Consider the following 23,210-nt stretch of genomic DNA (forward strand, 5'->3'; position numbering starts at 1 on the left):
TCCCCTGACCTCTGATCTCAAGATATGTGAATGAAAATGGGTTCTATGGGTACCCACGAGTCTCCCCTTTACAGATATGCCCACTTTATGATGATCACATGCAGTTTGGGGCAAGTCATATTCAAGTCAGCACACTGACAGCTGTTGTTGCCTGTTGGGCTGCAGTTTGCCATGATTTTTTTATTGTTTTTTATGCTAAATGCAGTACCTGTGAGGGTTTCTGGACAATATTTGTCATTTTTTTGTGTTGTTAATTGATTTCCAATAATAAATAAATACATTAATTTGCATAAAGCAAGCAAATTTGCTCACTCCCATGTTGATATGAGTATCAAATACATGACAAATATCCCCTTATTTGAACAGATATTATATGTGATGTAAAACAGTTATTCAACAAAAATAATACTTCTATTTGACTCCACCGTCCGCTGGGCCCATTTTCAAGATCAGACAGCGTATGGCGGCTCTGCAAATTGTGCTGTACATCTCAGTTCTCAATCCCTTCCTTCTGGTGCCCACTTCTTCCCATGCTTAAGCTAGCTTGGTTACCCTTCCTAATGGGCAAAGACTTTGTTCCAGCTGTAATCATAATCCATTGAGAAGATGCAGGACTTGTCACAGTCTGAACTGAGATATTAATTTCCACTCTATGTGGGGGCCCCGCTCTGCTGGCCATGTAATGCTATCAGCTTTGAAGGAAACTTGTCTGGTTAAGCCTTTCACAAACGTTTTGTTTGACATCCATTTTCTTACTTAGAATTTAATTTCGCCGATGTGGCGAGAACATTCCTTTTCAGAATAAAAGCGTTGCAGTTGATAGCTTGTATCCGCTAACTGTACTTTGTATAAAATAACAATGCAATAAGAAAATAGGTGTCATGATGCCCAGACAAATTGTTGTAATGTTTATAACTTAACATGCAGGTTAATATTAGTCAATGAGTCACAGATTTTAACAGTTAATATATGTTTTTTTCTGAAGGATACTAAATGAAAACAGCAGTATTTTTGTGTGTAATACAGTTGAAGTTTAAACCCAGACAAAATGCTTTTCCAGTACGATCAACAACATTAATTGTATTGTTTTATTTCTTATTATTTCGTCTTCTTATTCTCTTGTCTTGAGCAAACAGGGACTTCTTTTTCTTGCTCTAAAGCCCTAAAGCTTACAATGTATCTTAGCTGAAGAACCAGTGCTAATGATGTTATTGCTCCTTTTTTTCTGTTGATTTAATGGTGATGTTGAAACGGCATTAGCAGAGAATTACCTCAGCCAGACACCGTTTTTCCTCTAATCATGATGTTTTTCTCTCATTCTCACATGTGGTATTTGTGACCTCAGCTACAGCATAAAGAGGACTTATACTTATGGCCTATTTACTTTGCTCCAATTACATGAAACGCTACTTTCTGAAATGTAAATATAAACCAGTATGAACTTCGTCATTAAAAGGATTAACAGACTGTAAAGTATCAACGGTGAAGGTCTGTGATCTGAACTGTGCGGGCATTGAGTTGCAACCCGTGTAACAAGGCTTGAGGTAATACATGTGCACAGGTGGCGAGTGCTAGAGAAGGTATTGCTCTTCACTAAGAATCCTTGATGAACTGTGACAGATTTCACCTACAAGGCAGCTGCCCTGTCCCTGGTTTAACAGCTGCTTTCCAGGTTTTGTTTTGGGTTTTTTTAACTTCATGGCTGTAGTGACTGAAATGCAGATAACCATTCGTTTGGTGTTCTGTGTCTCTAATTGTAAAAGTCACACTGATTTACATGATTATTGCGTTTGTCTGATCAGATCTATTTCTTCCATCAGTGTAATGAATAGGCCTGTGTATTGGCAAGAATCTGCCGATGTGATACGCATCACGATAAAGGGGTGACGATTCAATATATTGCGATATATTGAGATAATATGAGATTCATATGATGCCAGTACTTTCACCCTAGCTTTGCACTACAACCTCTGAAATATCCAATAGTTGCAGCGCCTGACGGCAGGCCGTTGAATTTTTAAGAGGTTAAAAATCGATAGTGTTATACACATAATATCGCAATACTCATTCATGGATATCTTCTTACACTCCTAATAATGAATGTTATTGCAGATGGCCCTATTACAGTACCATTATAATCATGTGTGATTTCAGTAACAGAGGGATTTTGTCAGTTACACTCTTCCAGTTGGAGTTCATTTAAAAACAACTGATTGTGACCTGTCATATGTTAATGGAAAATATTCTGAGTAATGGCATGCTCCCTATGATATATGGCCTTTTTTAATCCTCTGGGTTATTGAGTCAACACTGTTTATTGAGCTCAGTTGGTACCAGTGTCTGGGAACACTCTCCAGTCAATTCTAGACTGTATACTTTACAGATTTGATAAATGGTTATCAAATATTGTATATTCAGCAGTATCTACAGAGAATTACCCAGCTGTGCTCCGTGTGTGCAAACATGCTCAACTGGGTAAGCATTATAGATCTTTACCATTAGCAACCTGACAGGTGAGAACTGTTGATGGCTTATAGAAATATTGAACCACGATGTTAGTTTAAATCAGCTTTATTCAGACACAGAGGGGACTGTTAAATCCATCTAACAAAAGGGGGGAAGGAAAAATGGGTTGAGACACATCATATAGGCCAGGGAGCAGTGTTACAGTATATGAGGCCATTCCCAGAGCAGCAAGCCATCAGGATTTTATGGAAGCCAAGGTGGCATGTCGGTGGGTTTAAACATTACAGTCCCCGCAAGTGCTTACAGGAATTTTCATTTCTCTGCAGTTTCTGTTATTGTTTCATCACTCGTCTCCGGTCCGCCGTCGCAAAGCCTTGAAGGGATCTTAAGCCCCTGAAAGCCTTGCCTTGTCAAGTATATAGTCATATTCACTGTCACATGCACTGTTTTGTGTCACAGCCACATCCTTGTGCAAGCAGTTTACATTTTACTTTTGCAAGAAAAGGTTCGAGCTGCTTCTGAACATCAAATTACCAATGTTTAAGGGCTGTGACAGTGTTTTGCTTTTAAGCACTCTGGCCTAATTTTGGAACCCAGATTTCTGTTATTCCCTCTCTACTGTCGGGTAAATTTACGCACACAGCATGAAAAGTCCAAACCTATCTCTGTAAAAATAACTCCATCTGGTATATTTTTTATTAATTTCTTTATGCTAATGGACAAATACAGTGGATTTTAGGATGGTCGTGCCGTTTTCCACCCTCGTAAACGTGCAGTCAAAGGAGAGTAAGCCTCATTCAAAGTAGATCTTGGCAAAACCAGCAAGTGAGAATCTATTCCATATAGATCCCTGCCAAGTTTAGCACTAATAAAAGCATTTATCAAGTCTCTTCACCTTAAATTCAGGGGAGATAAAATACGTTTAGCTTTGATTAAACTGGACTACCAGGGGCCACTTGGGTTGTTTTATGCTACAGTTTTATAGTTCATTTCAGCACCTGTGAACAGTCTGCTTATACTGAACAACATTAGTCAGCCAAAGCTTGGCACGGCAAGATGAAAATGACAGCATGGAATTTATCTTTCTTCTGCTCTAAAAACGGCAACAGAGGCTTATTGTCATGTGGCGCCGTGTTCATAATGGATCCACTGTACTCTCATTACATGTCTGCAAGGAACAAAACCTAAATCTTGACAAATTATCACTGCTGTAACATAATCGTGATGGGCCCCAGTGGAAACAGTTTTGCCCGGCAGCCCAATACATTGATCATTTGGCAGTGATGAGGCCTAATGATCACAATAACGCTCACGCCCACTGTCCCAAAACAGAGGGAAAAACTGTCCTCGCTCATTAGGTCCACCTGTGTTCCATATGCAGGGAGTTTTTTCTATCTCTTATCAACAACACATCCATGTTCCAAATTTGATCATTTGAACTTGATTTGGTCAAGTTTGTATACTGCCTCTTGAAGTGACAGAAGCTGGACATTTCAACCATTTATCCAGCTATCGATTTCAATTGTATCCATTAAAGCTGGGGTACGCAGTTTATCTTTGGTGTCATTGGGCAAAAAAATCCATAATAACCTTTCAGTATATTCTAATTCAAGTGTTCTGAGAAAAAACTAGACTTCCACACCTCCTCTTGGCTCAGTTTTCAGGCTTTAAAAAATCTAGCATGTGACGGAAGACTTTGACCAATCACAGGTCATTTCAGAGAGAGAGGGCATTCCTATTGCCCGCTCTGCAAATGCAGATGCACGTACACGTCCCTTCAGAAAGTGAGAGCCTGATTCAACGGTGGAATATCCTCCCGGAAAAATAGCTGAGGGCTTTTCCAGGAAACTGCCTACTCTGGTGTACCACTTGAATTACAATATGTTGAAAGGTTATTATGGAATTTTTGCCCAATGCTTTCAGCTAACCTTTTCAACTGTATATCCAATAATTTCAGCTAAATGTTTCAACTGTTTATTCATTCCTGTTAGCTAACTATTTGAACTGTTTACGCATTATTGTAAGCCAACTATTTTAACCGATTATTCGTGCCTTTGTTAGTGTTGTTATTTGCTTACTGTTCCATTTCAATTGAGGAGAAAGCTTTGGAAATGGATCCATCCATCTTTGGTAGCATACCTGACTTTTCCTATTTTTCTGCCTTTGTTTTTTCATACTCTCTTTTAAATCTAAAATTAAAAGACTCTAGCTAGGTTGTGATAACCAATAAAGCTTCTAATTCTTGCTGCTAACTAGTTATGTTAGTGCAGAAATGACCTACTGTTATACTGATTACAATCAAGTGTTTCCCACCAATATTTCAGGTGCATTTTGAAATTCTTTTTACGTATACAGTTAAATTACAGACCTCAAAGATCAGTGGTAGATGCTCAGTGCGTGCCTGTCACATCAAACCAAATGGGACAGGATTTAGGGCTATTTTTAGTGAACAGCCATGTGGATTAAATGTCTATAGAGCTGTGTCCTAAATTCAACAATTACTGCAGCCGACAGTGTTTATTGGGCTGATGAGGTCCACAATTTATTTTGCTGTTCCTTGATTTCCTGTGCAGTAACTTGCACCAGTGGGATTTTGCATGGAAAACATACCGTGAACTTTATAATATGACATTTCAGTTTCCTTGAGGTCGTGATTGACTGCCACACTTTAAAAATAACTGAACCAAATTGTCCCCAACTGACATCTCTCCAGGAGGAAACTAGACCCTGCCACTTCTTATTTTACCATGTATTGTTCAACAAATCACTCAGCATAGTCATCCAGTCAGATTATTCAGCTAATTTGCATCAAACGCATTTATGGCCTTTTAATTCTGTCAAATGTGATTACATTACTCATTGCGTTTTAAATAAAAAAAAAAAAAACTGACAGTAGAATTGAAAACAAATGTTAGAAGAGTGGGAAATGGAGAGTGCTTTACTGTCACCTTAGGCAAACTATTTTTAATTTGCCAACAAAAGCACCATGTTTTTTTTTTTCCTTTCCTTCATATTCTCCGTTTCAAGTGCAGTCTGAGCTCCAGAGTCCCTCATTTGCATGACAGGTATTGGTAAATCGGGGGTGGAATTGTAGACAGCCGGCCAGCAGCCAGTCTTTTAATGCCTGTTTGTCTTATTCTTACAGAAAGAATTTGTTGACACTTGTAAGAGCGTTGTCTAGTAAGCTTTCTGGATGATTTTTCACTGCAGCTCTAATTAGCACTTGTGTTGAGGAGACATGTACTCAGTAAACAGAACGAAACAGGGAATCCTATAGGAAATGTGATAGACGATGGAGTTTATGGACTGACTAATGAGAATAATTAATTATTCCTCGTTTCTTCTTTTTTTTCTTTAGTCCTTTGAAACTTTACTTTTCTTGTTTACTGAGCACATGATTAAAGTCTCTCTGTGCTCCGTCTCTTTAATGAGAACTCATCCTACCTTTTCAACTATGACCATCAGTGGTTGAAACACTGTGTTACGACTGAACATCAAGGAATCTAAGTACGCTCAAAAGATTTATTCATCCAGGACATTTAAGGCCTTAAAGATGACACATGCGCAAAGATGATCCTCGTGTGAGTGGAAGTGGCTTGAATGGGTGACAATATGTCAGGAAATTAGAGATGCAATTTTCAGACGGACATTAAGACAAGGAAATGATACCCGACTCCAGAGGGCATCCTGTAATTTTTATGGGGAACATAAAATGTTTAATGGATAACGATCCAGAATTGGTTTCAACCCGGTTTGCAAACTGTACAAAGAGAAAGGAAAGACGGAAAGAAAAGAGGCTGAAAACACTGATGTCTAATATGATATGCACAAAGAAAAAAAAAATCTGGCAGCATTTGTCAAGCAACACAAGAGTGGTTTAATTTGACACAGTCTGGGACTTGGCCTGCCCTTGAGCTTGTCATCTGTTGAAAAGGAGGTGAGGGCTGAAATTAGGAAAAATAAAATGAGCTAATTTGCATGAACTGTACTCCTTTTAACTGGAAAAAATTAGACTTTTGTTTTTAAAGTGGCTAGTCAAGTATCTCAGTTTTGGGTGAATGCATGTAAAACTAGAATGGCACTCGGAGAGCGCATATCTCCGCCAAGGTGCGTGACTTTAAAAACAGATCACAGCTCACAGCTGGCGGTACCGTGAGGTGGTCAGCTTGTTATTAACACGGTGTGTTTCCACGTAACGTATCGGCGGATGCCTCTCTCATTCAGCAGCCTTGTTATGTCTGTATAACGTTACACTACGTTGTCTCTCATCCCGTCATACCGCTTTTATTTTTGTCACCGCGGACGGCAAGCAGCTCCCGCACCTCGATGTCTCGCCACACATCCACACACGTATCTCTTTGCTCTCAGAAGGATAAGGCGGGGTCATGCGTCATCAATGTGTACAGCGCATGTGTTATACCCTGTGGTTTTAATGCTCAGGCTGATCAGAATCCTTAAAAAAATTCCTGAATCCGGATCATGATCCGAATCGCCACCAAAATCTAATGTATTGTTCATTGTGCCACACTCCAACCCTCCAAAAAGTGTAATTCAAATCCGTAGCAAACTTTTGGAGTAATCCTGGTCACAGATGAACAAACAAACAAACCAATGCCGGTGAAAACATAACCTGGATACTCTCATATTCAGGTTAAGATTACATGGCTTATTCGAAAATGTTCAACGTATCCTCATACAATGGTTCATATAATATCTGACAAGAAGTTATTACTCATTTTTTGTGCGTTTTCCTATGAATGTCCAGCAACACATGACAATTTCCGCTCGTTACACACATACAGTCTTTTCAAAATAAACTTCCGTCTTCACAGGAAACAACATGGTTAGGTTTAGGGGGAAAAAATACTTAGTTAGGGTTAGGAAAAGAACGTGGTTTGGGTTAAAATAACTGGAAGTGGCATAACTTAAGTATGGAAGTTACGTGAAAAAATAAGTCAACATTTGGTTTAAAAAAACGACAGAAGTGGCGTAACTTAAATATGGAAATGACATGACAAATAAATCCACGTTTGGGTTCAAATAACTCTGAAAGTTGCGTAACTTAAGTATGGAAGCTACGTGACAAATAAATAAAAGTTGTCTTCTGGTTTCACTGGAGATACTAAGAGCGTCCTCCTGGGAGAAAGTCCAGTATTTTTTGACCCACACATCCACCCCGACCTCCTCCCTACACGCCGTTTACACTCATTATACTTCCTGGTTCACGATTACATACAAATTGATTTTGTGGGGTATATACAAATTACAGTGCATTACTTTTAGTAGGTAGAGCTATGAATGAGAACATCCGGAAATGGTTGCACATTTTGCTCACTGGGACCATCATGATCTCTGTCCCATGATCCAGAAGTATCCCACTTTAGTATTTCCCAGCCAAAGAAGGACAGTTGATGGCATAGAAAATAAATGGATGGCGGCTTTATTTATGGCAGCAAGGACACTCAAGTCACAGGTTAATAACGATGACTGTAAATGTTTTGACACCAATAACACCTCACGGCTCTTGGATTTATGAAGCAGTATGTCAATGTATATTGGCTCTTGTCAAATCCCCGGTAAGTGATTGAAATTGTCCACATGTTTCATACATTATTTAAAATAAACGACGAGAGGGTGCTGAATGCCAGAAGCAGCGGCGTCAAAGTATCGCTTCATTTCAAACAAAGTTTTTAGCACTGGCTTGCCTCGAAATATCTTTGAGGTTACAAACTGCCAAGAAATCATCATCAGCTCTAATTCCTCACACATATAAAACACTTTAAAATAATTGGCTGGTAACTCGGAGTTCTTTGGCTCACGAGCATCGCCGCCAGTGTAAAGACTTATTAGATGTGGATCTTGACTTCACTTGGTGCTCAGCTACAATCAATATTGAGACAGCTGTTTTAAAGTGGTTTCACTCAGCGCCATCGCAAACGTGGTGTAGGAGGATGGTCGCAGGTTTTAGCAATTTTTAGTGCAGCCTCCTATTTGAACACTAGTGTATCTTCAAATGCACTCATTTGTTTACTCCTCCTGTAATGATCAGGACTCCACAGTGGCACAGAGAACACGGTTTCTCCCGAGGGTAGTGTTTGATCTCCTCTTTGTATACGGTGTCAATAAAGGGGGGGCTGAATCTCACAAAAGCACAATGAAAGCCTTTTAAGTACGACACAGCTGCTACGCGTGTGCGTGCTTGAGTGGGCCGTGTAGCCGCTGCAGACATTTGCCTTCCTTTTCCCTCATCTTCCAGGCTGCATTCATGTACTTCTCATGAGAGGTCATTTCATCTTTCTGTAAATTGCCAGACTGCAACCCACCTCGCAATAATTACCAATAATTACAGTGTTAGGAATATGCAGTCGCTATGCAACATGTATAGAGTGGTGGAGACATAAGGAAGATGGAGACTGCTGTATAATGTGTTTTATTCCAGGGTTTTTTATGTGATGTATTATCCTGGTAGTGTTTGGTCAAATTGTGATTAGTGTGCTGTTAAAAATCTTGGAGCTTGTAAACCTACGTCATCTCTCGTGATTACTGAGGGTCGTGTGGGTGGAAGTACAGACACAAGCACTCACTGTTAAACTCATTCATATATTCATAGTAAGTATTCAGAGTAATTTGGTTCGAGGATGTGTAGGTGGGTTATTTAATATTTATACCATCGTCTGGGTGAATACTTGATTCCGATTGGCCGCAGGGTGTCCATTAAGTAAGGGATAACGCCCGACGACGTGTACATTATCAGGAATTAATGGACGACAGGGAGGCCAGAACCGTCTGACGCGCCTCTGCAAAGTCCATTAATTCCTGATAATGGACACCTCAAAGGGCATTATCCTGCTTATTCTGTACCATGGTCACTTGCCAAAGAAAAAGACCATTAAATTTGTGTTTTGCAACCAAAATCTAAAGTTTCTCACAAGCCATAACTCCGTTTCCCTGGTAATACCTAAGAGTTTGCTAATACCTGGAACAATCATTACCATCCCATACGGTTGCTATGCAATGGAAACGTTGTTCACTACTCCAGTAAATAGGACAAACCTTTTAGGCAACAGGAGATATTTCTAGTCTGCTCAGACTAGCTAGCTATCCAGCCATATGTTATTGACCCGAAATCAATATCAAGATTTCACGAACAAATGAGATGCCATTTGTACTGTTGGCTGCAGTCTGAAGTAGCAAGTTGAATAGCGTTGGACGGTTCTGGCTGTCGTCCATTAATTCCCAATAATGGACACCTCGTTGGGCATCATCCCTTAATTAATGTATTCGGTTTGAGTTAGACTTTATTAGTTAGGCCCACATCTATGATGGTTATAATGAATGGTATAGGTATAGATAAGTAAGGGGCTGTACAAAAATTATTGGTGTGGGGAGGGAGGATATACGTTATGCTTTATTTTCTTAAAAATATAGTTTATTATTGTTTTTTCATTACCCTTCCCTAGTCTAAGAAAAAAAAATTGCAATACCCTCCTCCAAATATCTCAAAGTAATAGTATAACTCCTTTAACCAAAAAAAACTAAAGGAGGAAAAGCATAAAGAATAAAAAAGCATGAAGTATGAAAAATTGTGTATGAACATCTAACATCTTCATGTACCATTAAAAAGTAAAAGTAGTAATTGACAAATATATGGCGAACATAATAAAATGATTAACCAAATATTCCAGCCAATCTGTATCTTTGAACCAAGAGCTGCTAAATTATCAAATATTACCACTATCGCTGAATGGACGGGCTTGAGCATCGTACGGTAACATTTTGGCTCCACCCAGGACCCAAATAATACAACTAATTATGAATTACAGCTGATGTCTTGCCTAATATGAGATTAACTGCTTGGCTGTTCATCGCAAATAATACAATTAAAATATTCTGAGTCGCATACCAGGCACGTTAACCAGGTGGGTTTTGGATCAGCAGCTAGAGACTCAGATGGGGGCTGTTTCCTCCAGACAGGTGCGCACAGCCCAAGATAATTACTGTCGGGAGATGTCCACCGTTCACTGACGTGCAGGAGAGAGGGACACAGCTATACATACAAACGAAGCTTTAAGAGGTTGTTCGGTTAACTGTGGAAGGACAGACGACAGTGTGTGTGTTCAAGGGCATCCATGGACTAAAGAAAACGTGCGTGAAGTACAGATCATATTAGTAACATTCCAAACCAAAACAGACAACCTGTCTCTTTTCACTACACTCATTAGTAGGTTGCTAGTGGGAAACATGTGATGCTGAACTTGCTTTATATTATACACACCCCCTCTGCTTTTCTGAGGGTCTCGTTAACTTTACACATTGATTGACACCCTATAAAAAAGACTCATAATATGATGTGTATGACATCCACATGCTGTTTAGATATAAAACTGTCAGTATCAGTTTAAGACCTAACAGACGCCATCAATCACAATGGCCAATGGCCCCTTCCCCACTTCCCACTCCCCTACTTCCGGCACCCTTGCTCAGACAACACCCATCTTGGAACTCAGCCTTCATTTTGATCTCAACTACACACCAGTAACGTTTTGTGACTGCATCCTGCACGGTTGTAATGCTATCCCTGTGACAAAATCTGTCCACAGAAATATAAACACCTGGCAAAATACTCAAAATTGCCTCTGTGGTAGTTCCTGCTACAGTAGGTGTCTCCAGGACCACATTTTGCCATGACAACACACACCCAGGCTTCGGTCGAAAAGCCCAAAAATTACGTCCTAATGTCTTTTCCTATCCACTTTTCCTTGATCTCGATGGAAAACATCATGAGGTCGTGGAAAGGCGTGAAGGACAATTCATGAGGACTTAGGAAAAGACAACCGCAGCGCTCAGAGAATCCGACTGCACTTTCACTACGCTCCGTAATTATGATGCGACGGCGGTAGATGTTATTGACGTGGGTCTACAAAAAATGGACTACAAAAAAGTGCATATTACACTTCGCCACTTCTTATGCAGGCTTTATAAACAGCTTTTTTCTAAACCAGGTTGCTTCCCCCGCGGTGTGTCCTTCCTGCTGCTGTCACACTTTACCATCAACACTGCTCCAGTAGACCGCACACACCAAAAATGACAATTCACTCATGTGCAATATCAATTAAAATGTTCAATATCAATATTTCCTACCATGTGAATTCAACAGTTCAGTCTGTCTACTTATTATATTTTGCTTTTTTTTTACTATTAAATTATTTATTATAAACCTATCTTGCTTTTTTTAACTGATGCTTATAATATAAATAAACAACATTGTCACTGTCTACTCACATTTATTAACATCAATCCCAACTAGTATATGTGAAAATAATTATTAAATCTACGCAAGATAGGCATGATTGTTTGGACTTGTGGGACAGCATTATCTCCTTTCCTTTTGTAAAGGATGGTCCAGTGTATCCTATGCTAAAGGAGATAAGAAAGGAAGCATTGAAGCACCTTTCCTCAGCATTTAAAGGATTCGAACAGCTCTCATCACGGCTTCTACTTAGATACTTCCGGGTCATTACACTCAGTTAGGAACCTTCCTAAGCAAAAAAGTAAACTATCAATTTGTCGATCATTTGATGTCCATCACTTCTGCATTTACCTGTTAAGCTATAAACATGTTTACATTGTTTTCTCATATTGCCAGTCTTTGTCAGTTGATACTGTTTGACATCCTCTCCTTCTCACTCTTCTGTCATCTCTACAGGAGTCCTCTGTTTAAACTGATATGGCTGCCACACTTTGGACGCATAAATCGCTGGACGTAGGCTTGTGGATCTTCCTCCTGCTCCTCAACCTCCTTCTTGAAGTCAGGTACAACGACATACCGTATTCCACCTCTCTGTCTCCCTGTTTGCTATTTACCTTCCTCTCCACCACCTATTTCAATCCCCCAGCCTCCATCCCTCTCCGGTTGACGTTCTGGTGATGTGTTTTGTACTGTATAATACGTTTATTAATCCGACTCACCGCTGCAGCAGACACTGTAATCTAACCAACACCATTAGAAGCTAAAGTTCATCTATATTGTAAGCAGAGAAAAGGCAAGGAATGCTTTTTTTTTTGTTATTACACAATGAGATGGTCTCAGCTGTGACTGTCAGTTTGGCAAATGCAATAACCAGACCTCTATAATGGTCTGCCTGAGAAAACCTTTAGCATTGAATGCTCAAGGAAAGAGTATTCTTTTATTCTCCAGCAGTGTCACTAGATAGTTTTTGCACTCACAGACTTCCCGGGCAACAATGTGACTTTCACATTTTTTGGACGAGGATTAAAATAGAGCCCATGCCACCTTGTCCTAAATTAGGCCTAGAAAGAGCAAACATAAAGTGAACTCACCCTCATCTACAGCACTGTAAATGTAGCTCCTCCTCACCGGCCTGAATTCCACTGACTGTTGAATTAATTTGAATTGTGCAGCACACCACAGCACATGATTGTCCATTCACAGCATTTTCTCTCCTGCATCCTGTGCACCTTTTTCAGTTTGTGTACTCGAGTCAGCAAAAAAAACGAAATCTCCAGCATGTCTAGAAGTCATTCTAACCACACTCCTTGAAATTTCAAATGCACAGGTTGCCATGTTAGCATTGTTGATAAGGTAGGATGTTATGGCAGGGAGTGTAAATCACTTTTAAAGATTCTGCACGCTAGGAGAGAGGCTCATCGAACCTGGAAGAAAGCAGGCTGGGGAGAGAAATCAGAACGGTACGTGACAGACGGGGATTAGCCCAGTTTGCATTTGTCATTGTGTCACCTGGCTCTCCTGGCTTATTAGGAGCACACCGAGTGTGTAATTACATATATTAAATAGAAATTTGTGGCCAGGAAAAGGCGCTGGCCAAACCTGGCAGGAGATCTTTTATAAGAATATGTGCTTTGAGACCATAAACTCATGTTTACAATGTTTACTGAGGTAATAAATCAAGTGAGTAGTAGGCTCATTTTCTCATAGACTTCTATACAATCTGACTTATTTTTGCAACCAGATGAGTCGCCCCCTGCTGGCTATTAGAAAGAATGCAAGTTTAAGTTAAGTTTTCGTATTAGCTTCACTTTTTCGGAGGTTACCCACTGGTTCCAATGAAGGGATATCTTAATGCTACAGCATACAGTGATATTATAGAAAACCCTTTCCTGTTTTTAACATGACAATGCCCCCATGCACAATGAAATAGTTTTCCCAGTTTGGTGTGAAAGAACTTGACAGGCCTGCACAGAGCCCCTTGACCTTTGGGATGAATCCAAACGCTGACTCCGAGCCAGGCCTTATCACCCAACATCAGTGGCCGACCTCACTAGTGCCTGAATCCCTGCAGCTCCAAAAGCACCATGCAGATCCCAAAATTTTGTGGGAAGATTTCCCAGAAAAGTGGAGGCTGTTGACGTAGCATATTAATGCCCATGGTTTTTGGAATGAGGTGTCATGTTCAGGTGTCTACATCCATCTACATTGGAGGTATTCAAACTGTGTAGCGCGCCTCAGCAGGGGGACACTGAGGGAGAGACGCTGAGCCGCAGTTTGTGTCAAAATTAGTCTCCCCATCTTAGAGTCTTAACTCATCTCTAAAAGTGCAGAAACATATCCTTAGATTCAGTGTGACGTACACTTTCTGAGGATATCATTATTTCTGCTAAATCCTTAAAACTCCAAAACTTGCCTCATCATGTTTTTAAGTTTTCTGCAGTATCAAAGTATTTCAGTGATAGTTGTCTGTACATCCATGGGTACATTGCAAACAGGAAATGCTAATGGTGAATTCTGCATACTGTATCGCTAAAAAGGTAAGCAAATATAGAGACTCAAGTTGTAGTCAAGCTGCATGACTAAATTTTTTCTATGGGGGGGGCTGTGTCAGACTGAAAACCAGTCTAGATAGATTGCTAAAATTCATACAAAACATGTAATCACAGGAGATGAAAAGTGTGTCCATTCAAGCAAGTTCTTTCTCATCATAAGGGACCAACTCCTGTCCAAACTTTTACTTTCACATTGGCAACTACCACAAAAATAAGTTAACAATAATTCATATTTCCATTGTTAAAATTGCAAAAGTACTGGAAGCCTGACCTTAGTTTGATCATGCAGAGTGAGGCCAGAATAAAAGATTGACGATACAATTATTGGCATTAGTATTCTGGATGTTAATAAATAATACGGAAAATCATTAGACGTGATGAGAGCAGCAGGTTAATAATAGAAATGTATTAAATGTTGACATATTCAGGGACAGAAAATTGTCATCCCACCCTTTTCAGCAAGCCTCAAGCAGTTAATGCAATCCATTATGCATGGACCTAACACAGCATGCGACGAGGATTTTGCACAAATGTTAATCTTTCTGCAATTATTTGAGACATGATGTAGTGCACATACGCAAAAGCCCTCGCACAGCGGTCTTTACTCAACACATTTTATTCAGCTTAACCTGCACTAAATGAGAATTAGTTCATTTGAGGGGAAGATATTATGCTGCCTCTGGAGAAATCCAAACCGGCACCGAAAATGGAACTTCTCTCGGAAATTTGCATGTGAAAGTGAAAGTATTTATTAATTGTCCATCAAAGTTCAAGTTGCCGGAGTTTGGAAATAATCCTCAGAACGTCAGCATGCACATGCTCCCAGAATATCTGCGTATCAGCAGAGCTGATTCTGCCTGAGAACTGCCACCTCCCTGATGCCCACTGATGCTATCGGCAGGCTCCAAATCGGCTTTGCTACAGTTGAGGCAGGAGACTTTCCTAATGGATTAAGGTGTAACAGACAAATCCTCTATATAAGGGTCTGTCATTCTGCACATCACCAAATTTCCTCATTTCCCGCACACTGAAAGACGGGGCTGATTAAGCTATTATTCCCAGGAATCCATGTATTACATATGAATGAGAAGGCAGTGTTTATTTCCATGCGGCGAAGGTCTTTCAAATCCTTCAGCTTGCCTCGTTTCCATCCCCCGCTCACCTTCTACAGTCAACACTTAACAAGTGTTGACACTCGGAATGTCTTGTTGTCTATTTTGTCTGCAATCCATTGCCAAGCTGCTGGCCAACGTGGCACATAATCAATAGCTATAAGGATGAGAGTGCTATATGTACACTTTGCCTATGGATTGAAGTGAAGTTGCCGAACCTCTACTTTGCTTTCTCGTCCCATCTCGCATGAATTATTCACCGCGTGGCAGAGAGGGGCATCACTTTGAGATGTGACCTGGTCAACAGATAACATTCTGTTTCGGTAGTGTGTTGTCAAGGTTAATGTGTCACAGGTCTGGGCAAGGGTAATGTATTCATGGACGAACCACTTTGCTGATTGAATGACCAGGCAAATAGTTTCTACTCGGAGTCAAGAGAAAAAGAAAGTCAAAGGTTCACTCGGTGTACCTAATGTTAAAGGAACTGTCTGTAACATTTCAGGGGATCTATAAGCAGAGATGGAATATAATATCAACTATGTTTTCATTAGTGTATAATCACCTGAAACTAAGAATCGGGTTTTCGTTAGCTTTGAATGAGCCCTCCATATCTAGATAGGGAGCCAGTCCTCTTCATGGAGTCCACCATGTTGCTCTGCCACGTTTCTACAGTAGCCCAGAACGGACAAACCAAACACTGGTTCTAGAGAGAGCCTTTCACGTTTTTACGTTACCTGAAGGCCACCGTAGTTCTCGGACACGCTTGTGAAACTGCGGTAACGTGAGCCGCAGAGTGCAAAACCGTGGTACCGCCAGCCACCGTCTGACCTCCGTTGCTCCTGAAGTAGTGGTATTATGGAAAGGATGACTTCTGAGCGAGGCGAACGGCGTTACCACAGTTTTTCACTCTGCGGCTCACGTTACTTCAGACTTAGATAGGGAGGAGTAAGCGAAGGGGTAAACAGTTGGTTGCAATCTGCAACCACACCACTAAATGCCACCAAATCCTACACACTGTACCTTTAAATCAGCAATGATCAGTATCTCAGCTTGTGAGACAGCCAGAACCTTGAAAATATTCATTAAAAAAGGAATGAATAAAAACAGACTTTTTTCTTTAAGTTTAAGCCCTTTCCCTTTCCAGTCTTCTTAATTCTTTTGAAGTTTTATCGATCTGTTTTGCAATTACCTTCAGTTCCTGTTGTTATTTAACCGATAAGTCAAGTAACTGACTTAGAAAAGCTAGATGTAAACAATTAGAGAAATATTGGCAGTAGCAACAGTAGAGTCATGTGTCCTTTCCAACACCCCAAATTCTTTAAGAATGTCATTGATCAGTGTACTAATTACTTTTGAGTTCCAGTAAATTTTCTATTGATATAGTGAGCATCTGGCCAATGATCTTCAAAGTAACCAATTAGCAAACAACCCCAACAGGCATGAATCGAACCGAAGCTGGATTGGATTTCCCAGAAAAGGTGTTTGCAGTCTGCACAGCATGCACATTGAACATTCAGCCGTGGAAATACACAAATGCTGAACTAATTGTCTGACGCCTCTCAGAATGGACCCTCAAGATATCACAGAATCAATGGAAATGTTCCAATTAAATTGTTTTTGTTGTTCTAACATAGCTCAAACCATATCTTTTGCATGTTGCATTTATGTTGTATATTTAATTTTTTTTTCCTTGAGGAAATGGCTCTGACTCTCTTTCCATGGAGGAACTGTGTATGAAACACAATCATTTCAGTACATCCCATATCCTTCGCCACCAGCAACATCCACCCCCGACTCCTTCTGAAGTTGAATCTGTGTCTGACGTAACGCTATGGATAAACTATTCAATAGATTCAAATCCTTACCCCCGACTGTGCCTTTGAAAACGTTGCGCAGACTGACTCAAAGTCCTGTGAACACAGGGTTTGTAAAGGTTTTTCATGGAAAGTGTAGGTGTAAAATTAAAGCTAGGGTTGATAATGTTGAGCAACTAGCAAGAGTACACTATATTTTAAAAATCTGAGTTTTCGTCTGAGTTTTAAATAAGGGTTTTTCATTGAGCTTTAAGTCTAAAACTTCTGCGTTGCTATTGACAAAACAAATTAGCTTTATTGAAATCATAACTAATTGCATACCCCACACTTCTATCCACGTTATTATGAATCCCACTGCTTTTTTCGCTAAGACCTGCCCTGCGTAGCATTCAAGCGCTGGGATTGGCCAGGCGTCCATGCTCACAGAGGTACCGGTAAGCTGATTTGTTAAAGTCCTATGTCCTGACCAATGGGCTACCCTGACCCTAATCACTCAAGGTCAATGCCTGACCTCAACCAATCGTCTCTGCCTCAACCAGCTCTGCAGGTCTATCTATGTCTTTTCAAGAAATGGAATAAAATCCAACACTTGCCAAAAGTTAAATCATAAAATGTAAAGACACAGAAGCTGCAGTAATAAAGAATGTAATATCACACAAACCAGCTGTACTGCATATTTAAACAACTCACACATAAAAAAAAAAAGCTCCAGACTTCTTTGGCAGTTTATCAAATAGCTTTTGGGGAACAGACAGTTTAATAACTCCTATAGGGTGGATGGTTGTGAATCTCCAGCCTGTGCTTTTTGAAATCAAATGTTTGGCAGAGTAAAGAAAGAGAGTTCTTTTTAGGAAACAAAATCACCGAATCAAGATAACCACAATATCTGTGCACATGAATCAAATAATTGCCACTGGTTGAGCTGATAATTGTTTTATCTGCAAATGTTTATCAGCTAGCGTATCCTTTTAATATTGTGATTATTTAACAGATTATAGCTGTGGATCTGCTCACAGTGTCAATGACGTTAAAACTGGTAATAATTACCCTTAATTCTGTTAATTCACGTTGTTGTTATTGTCCTTTCTACTAACTGCACACAAATGTTTGGTTTGGGGCTCACGATATTGCAGCTCACTTACAGCTTGTTCTAACGACAGTTAAAGGGGGAAAAGTGGAACGAAGTCTGGAACAAGATGAACGCAAAAAGGCTAAAGTACTGTAGGCCTTATGAAGTAGCCTTGTGAGAATGCCAAATTTGATTCCAGACCGTGTGGTTTGGAGTGAACTGGACATCTTAGTCCCAAGTAGTCAGATGGCATCTGAGAATTTGGAGGACTTGGACGGTTCTGTTTTTGGCAGATGGTTGGACTTAAAGTAGAGTACACATGTAAGCATTTTCTTATAACTGTGATAAGACCTGTATCGTCATTTAAATACATTATTTTGTCTTTTTTCTTCAGTGTGTTGAATGTTAAACACTGCATTCATTAAATACAGAGAGAAAAGACTACTGTTCACCTTTTACGATATTTAGTAGAAATTGTGTTTGATTGTATATTGAAAATAAATTGGTGCATTATTAACAATGTTGCTTCCTTTCCAGTGCTCTTAAGCGTAAAAGCAAAGCATTAACCAAACGCAAAATGCCACGTACCATCAGGCATTACTCTTCTTTTTGTATCACTGATAGATCCATTATTCAGCACACCAGCAGAGTCTTAGAGGAAAAAGAGAAACCTCAAAGTTTTTATTTGTTCTCGCCCTCAATAGAGAAGACCGCACGAAAAATGCTTGCCTGATAACCTACAAAAGAAAAATGATTGCGTTTCAATTGATCAATTTATTGTTAGCTTTATCAAAATACCTTTTAATGTAAAAAAAAAACAAAACTTGCTCAATTTTCCAAACATAGATTCTGGACTGTTAAACCAGTGTAAGTAACACTCATTGATGTCATGTTGTAATAATAGTAGGACACTAGAAGGAAAAGATTAATTACACTGGTTTTGGGACAGTTACACTTGGCACTGAACGTCAAAGTCATCGACCAAGGACAAAAGATGATGCAGCAGGCGTGAAATCTGTAAGCTTGGGCCATTTTCCGTTCTAGTGTTGGGTGCAGTCCACTTATTAGATAAAGTTGACTACTTGTCTTTTATGGATAACTTTTAAAATTACTTACAACTGTATACATTGGCAAGATAAACAGTTTTAGTCAGTCTTAGGCGTACTAATAAAGAAGACTACCTACTACTGACTAATAGATACCAGCAGTGCTGCTGTTAGATTGCACTGTGATAGCACTTCCTTCACAGTTTTTTTTTTGCACCTGTAGCTCTACCACCTTCCTCCGAGGTGTCACAAGTGGAAGTGTTGATGTGTGATGTGTGCCACCGGGTTGTCATGCAGTATAGATGTCTTTACAATGTTGCCTCGAGTTGCATTGTGGGCAATGTAGGCGCCAGGTTTTGACAAGGAAGAAGAATGCGTAGAATGAAAAAGACAGTGTCTCTGGTTATGCAGCATCGACTGATACTTTTGTCTTTTAACTGTCAATTGTGTACTGTATAACAACGTTACAGGAGTGCAATGCTAAAATCACTAAAAACTAACCTATATTTTTATTCCTCCATGCCGGCGAAAGCCGTGGCCAGAGGCAATTTGTTTTTGGGTTTTACGTCTGTACGTCCCAATGTCCGTCCGTACGTCCTATTCTCGTGAACACAATCTCTCAGGAACGCCTGGAGGGAATTTCCTCAAATTGGCACAAACGTCTACTCGGACTCAAGGATGAACTGATTAGATTTTGGAGATCAAAGTCACTGTGACCTCACGTCCGCCTCATTCTCTTGAAAGTTATACCTCAGGAACGCCGGGAGGGAATTTCATCAAATTTGGACCAAACACCCACTTGAACTCAAAGATGAGCTGAATTTGGAGGTCAAAGATCTACGTCAGAGTGACCTCACAAAACACCTTTTTGTCCATAACTCAAGAATTCATATGCAAATTCTGACAATTTCAAACAAATGTCTAATAGAATAAAATGATGAAGTGATGACATTTTAGACAGACATGGATGTAAACTGCAACTTCACTTGTTGGCAGCATACAACCCAGAGGCGGTAATTCTAGTTATAAATGAATTGCCAACTTATTTCATAACAGATTAATTGTTAAAAATGTTCATTTTTCAAGCAAAAATGCCAAATATTCTATAGTTCCACCTCTTCAGCTGTGAGAATTTGTAGATTTTCTTTGTTCTATGTGATAGTAAACCGAATATCTTGTGGTTTCGGGCCTGTTGGTCGGACAAAATAAGCAATTGGAAGATGTCATCTTGGGCTTTAGGAAATTGTAATGGGAATCTTTTCTGATATTTTATAGATCAGGGGAAAAAATTGGCAGATTATTCAATAATGAAAATAACAGCTAGCTGCAGACCACATTTCTATACTGTACATTCCCATCATATGAGTAGGTTACTCTAGCAACAATCACTTTCTCCCACCAAATATCAAATGTTATCTCATCACAAATTTGCTGATTTTTAGCAAACGTTACAGATCACATTTTTTTTTATTACTCATTTTAAAGTAAGATTATGTTGAGTCTACTCTATGGCTTGGTCTGAGTACTGTAGTGGTGTGGCTGCGTGCATGGAAGGTCAGCTGAATGTCCTTAATGTCGCAGTATGGTTGGCAAGCTGAACCAACTGCTGTGACTGACACAGCACAGGCTCTTACTGCAGAGTCTATTCTGGCAACACCTCAATGAAAACTTTCATGTGAAATATAATAACGTAAACTGATAATATTTACCATGAAAACGTGTATATATACCCTCCTATCCCTACACTGACATAAAACACTTACATATATTTATTCTAATAGAGCATACCGGTCAGTAACATGCACTAGTTCAATAGAATAATTAACCTTTACATCTCCTTATGGATTGGAAATAGAGTCCTTTCAGCTGGAGTCAGCAAAATAAAGAGAGAAATCAAGTTAATAGGAACATAGCGATTAGAGAGGAGGAGAGAGAACATGTGTTACTGAGATGGGAAAACGATGAAAGCGTAATAGTGCTGTCAAGGATGCGAGTAATCAGAAAGAGGAGCGCCGATATTTTCAGCCTCTTGTTTCACAGAAACGCTATATATGACGTATGCTACCCAGCCAGATGGGGATGCATATGTTGGCTGTAAAACCTGCGAGACCCGGTTGTATGTGTCCTTTACCTGTGGCTTCCGGATCACTAAATCACGGCAATATAGAAAGAAATATGGTATGGCCTGTGTAGCCAGGATTTATGAGAAAACTCCCATTCTTCTATTTGATGTATTGGATTCTGTTTGTCCACCCTCCTCTTGCTGTAATGACGCTGTATTCCTTGGAAATTGTAGTGAGATTTTGAATTAAAAAAGGGGTACGTCAGCCTCAATATCACCAGCTCTTGCGTTGTATTTTATCTAGCTTTCCTGGGGCTTTATAGGAAATCATTTACCACATGAACTCGTCTACCCGCCCTGTCTTCTCCCATGAAAAATAACCACATCTTTTAAAAGCGTCAGGTTTTACAGCGCTTCATAGCGTGGGGGGGCTATGGAGCATGCTTACAGTTATAAATGATCTCTTCATTGCTGCTGATGCAGGTGATTGCGCTTCTGTAATCCCCGCAGATATCAGTGCCGCGTGTGACAGCGAGAGCCGTGGCTTTCTTTCTAAAACTGCCTCGGGAAGTAGGTTGGTGTCACAAACGTTGATATCACACATTTCAGATCATATCTTTGTGTTAGATAATTTCCTGCTGCTGTAGGGCAGCTGTTGTCCTATCTACCATATTTCATTTGTGGGGCTGTATTTCCAAAAAATATCCATTTCCTTTTGCAAAATGTATGTCTTTTTAATCACAGCTACAGGATTTTTTATTTAAAAATAGATTACTTGTTACTGTTCATTGCCGTAAAACCTTGCTGTGTATCTCTACATTGAGCCTGGACTGCGTTTTCTGATTAAGTTGAAACAATTGTTGGCAATGTTATGACGGATATACTGAACTTGGCCGACCTAGCTCTCATTATTTTTCAATTTCTCCAGTTTTTCGTTCTGCATGTACACTGAGCCTTTCAGATGACGGGTCAGCTTTTGTTTCGCAGCCTGAACAGACACCGGAAAGACATTTCCAATGCCCTGTCTCCGACCTTGGTTGTCATGGCAGAGAATTAAAGCTAGTTAAAGATCAAGGACAACAAGAGAGGCGAAAACTGTTAAAAATCCAAGATCAAATAAGGCAGAGGCTTTTACAGCGATGGATTGGGGAATTGAGACTGCGTGTGGGAGGCAAAGACGGGAGGAATGTGTGGTGAATAGAAAAGAGGAGCACAGTGCTAGACAGGATAGAACAATGTTTAGCGGAAGACAAGAAGCAAATGATGCCGTACATTTAAAAACAGCTTGACATTTGAGATCCATCTGAGTCATAACTGAATAATTAAACATGTGTGATTTCTCAGCGGATGACACAAATGTCACTGTCGACACACATTTGTGTAACTTCACCAAACAAAACTGCGAAGTGCTACAAGAAATTTATCGAGCCAACTTCCACAAACAGTCGCATTTTTTTTTCTCAACACCATCGGGGTGTAGAACAGCAGTGTTGGACGATTTGTTGGTGCCAGCTGGAAATTAACATTTTCCAATTGATTTTATTTTCCTCTTCTTGTTCCACTGTCTGAACACATTGTGCCTGTTAAACACAGTCTCCAACTTTCAGCTTCTAATGGTGATCAATGGGCCAAGGAGGCCCCAATTGGCCCTCCACCTCTTGCTTTAACTGGAAGTGTTAAACAGATGCCGGGGAGGAAGTGCTGGCCGTGGCTGTCATTATTGCTGAACAACTATTGAAAACCTTTTCCCAAGTTGAAATAGTTTCGGCAGTCCTCCGCTCTGTGCGAGAAAGCCAATGCAAATCTCTTGGCACTGTCTGAAAACGTGTAACAGTCTGT

At 39.9% G+C, this 23,210-nt stretch overlaps 1 protein-coding gene across 2 annotated transcripts in view; it reads left to right on the top strand.

Moving 5' to 3' along the window:
* gabra3 (gamma-aminobutyric acid type A receptor subunit alpha3) overlaps positions 1-23,210 on the top strand; it is a 126,688-nt gene that overhangs the window by 22,706 nt on the left and 80,772 nt on the right. For both annotated transcript variants that reach the window (XM_074610765.1, XM_074610766.1), the window contains exon 2: positions 12,173-12,279. In XM_074610765.1, coding sequence (XP_074466866.1) covers positions 12,194-12,279 — 86 coding nt within the window. In that variant the 5' untranslated portion in view covers positions 12,173-12,193. The remainder of the gene's footprint in view (positions 1-12,172; positions 12,280-23,210) is intronic.

Source organism: Sebastes fasciatus, chromosome 16 (assembly GCF_043250625.1).
Source record: "Sebastes fasciatus isolate fSebFas1 chromosome 16, fSebFas1.pri, whole genome shotgun sequence".
Classification (NCBI taxonomy): domain Eukaryota; kingdom Metazoa; phylum Chordata; class Actinopteri; order Perciformes; family Sebastidae; genus Sebastes; species Sebastes fasciatus.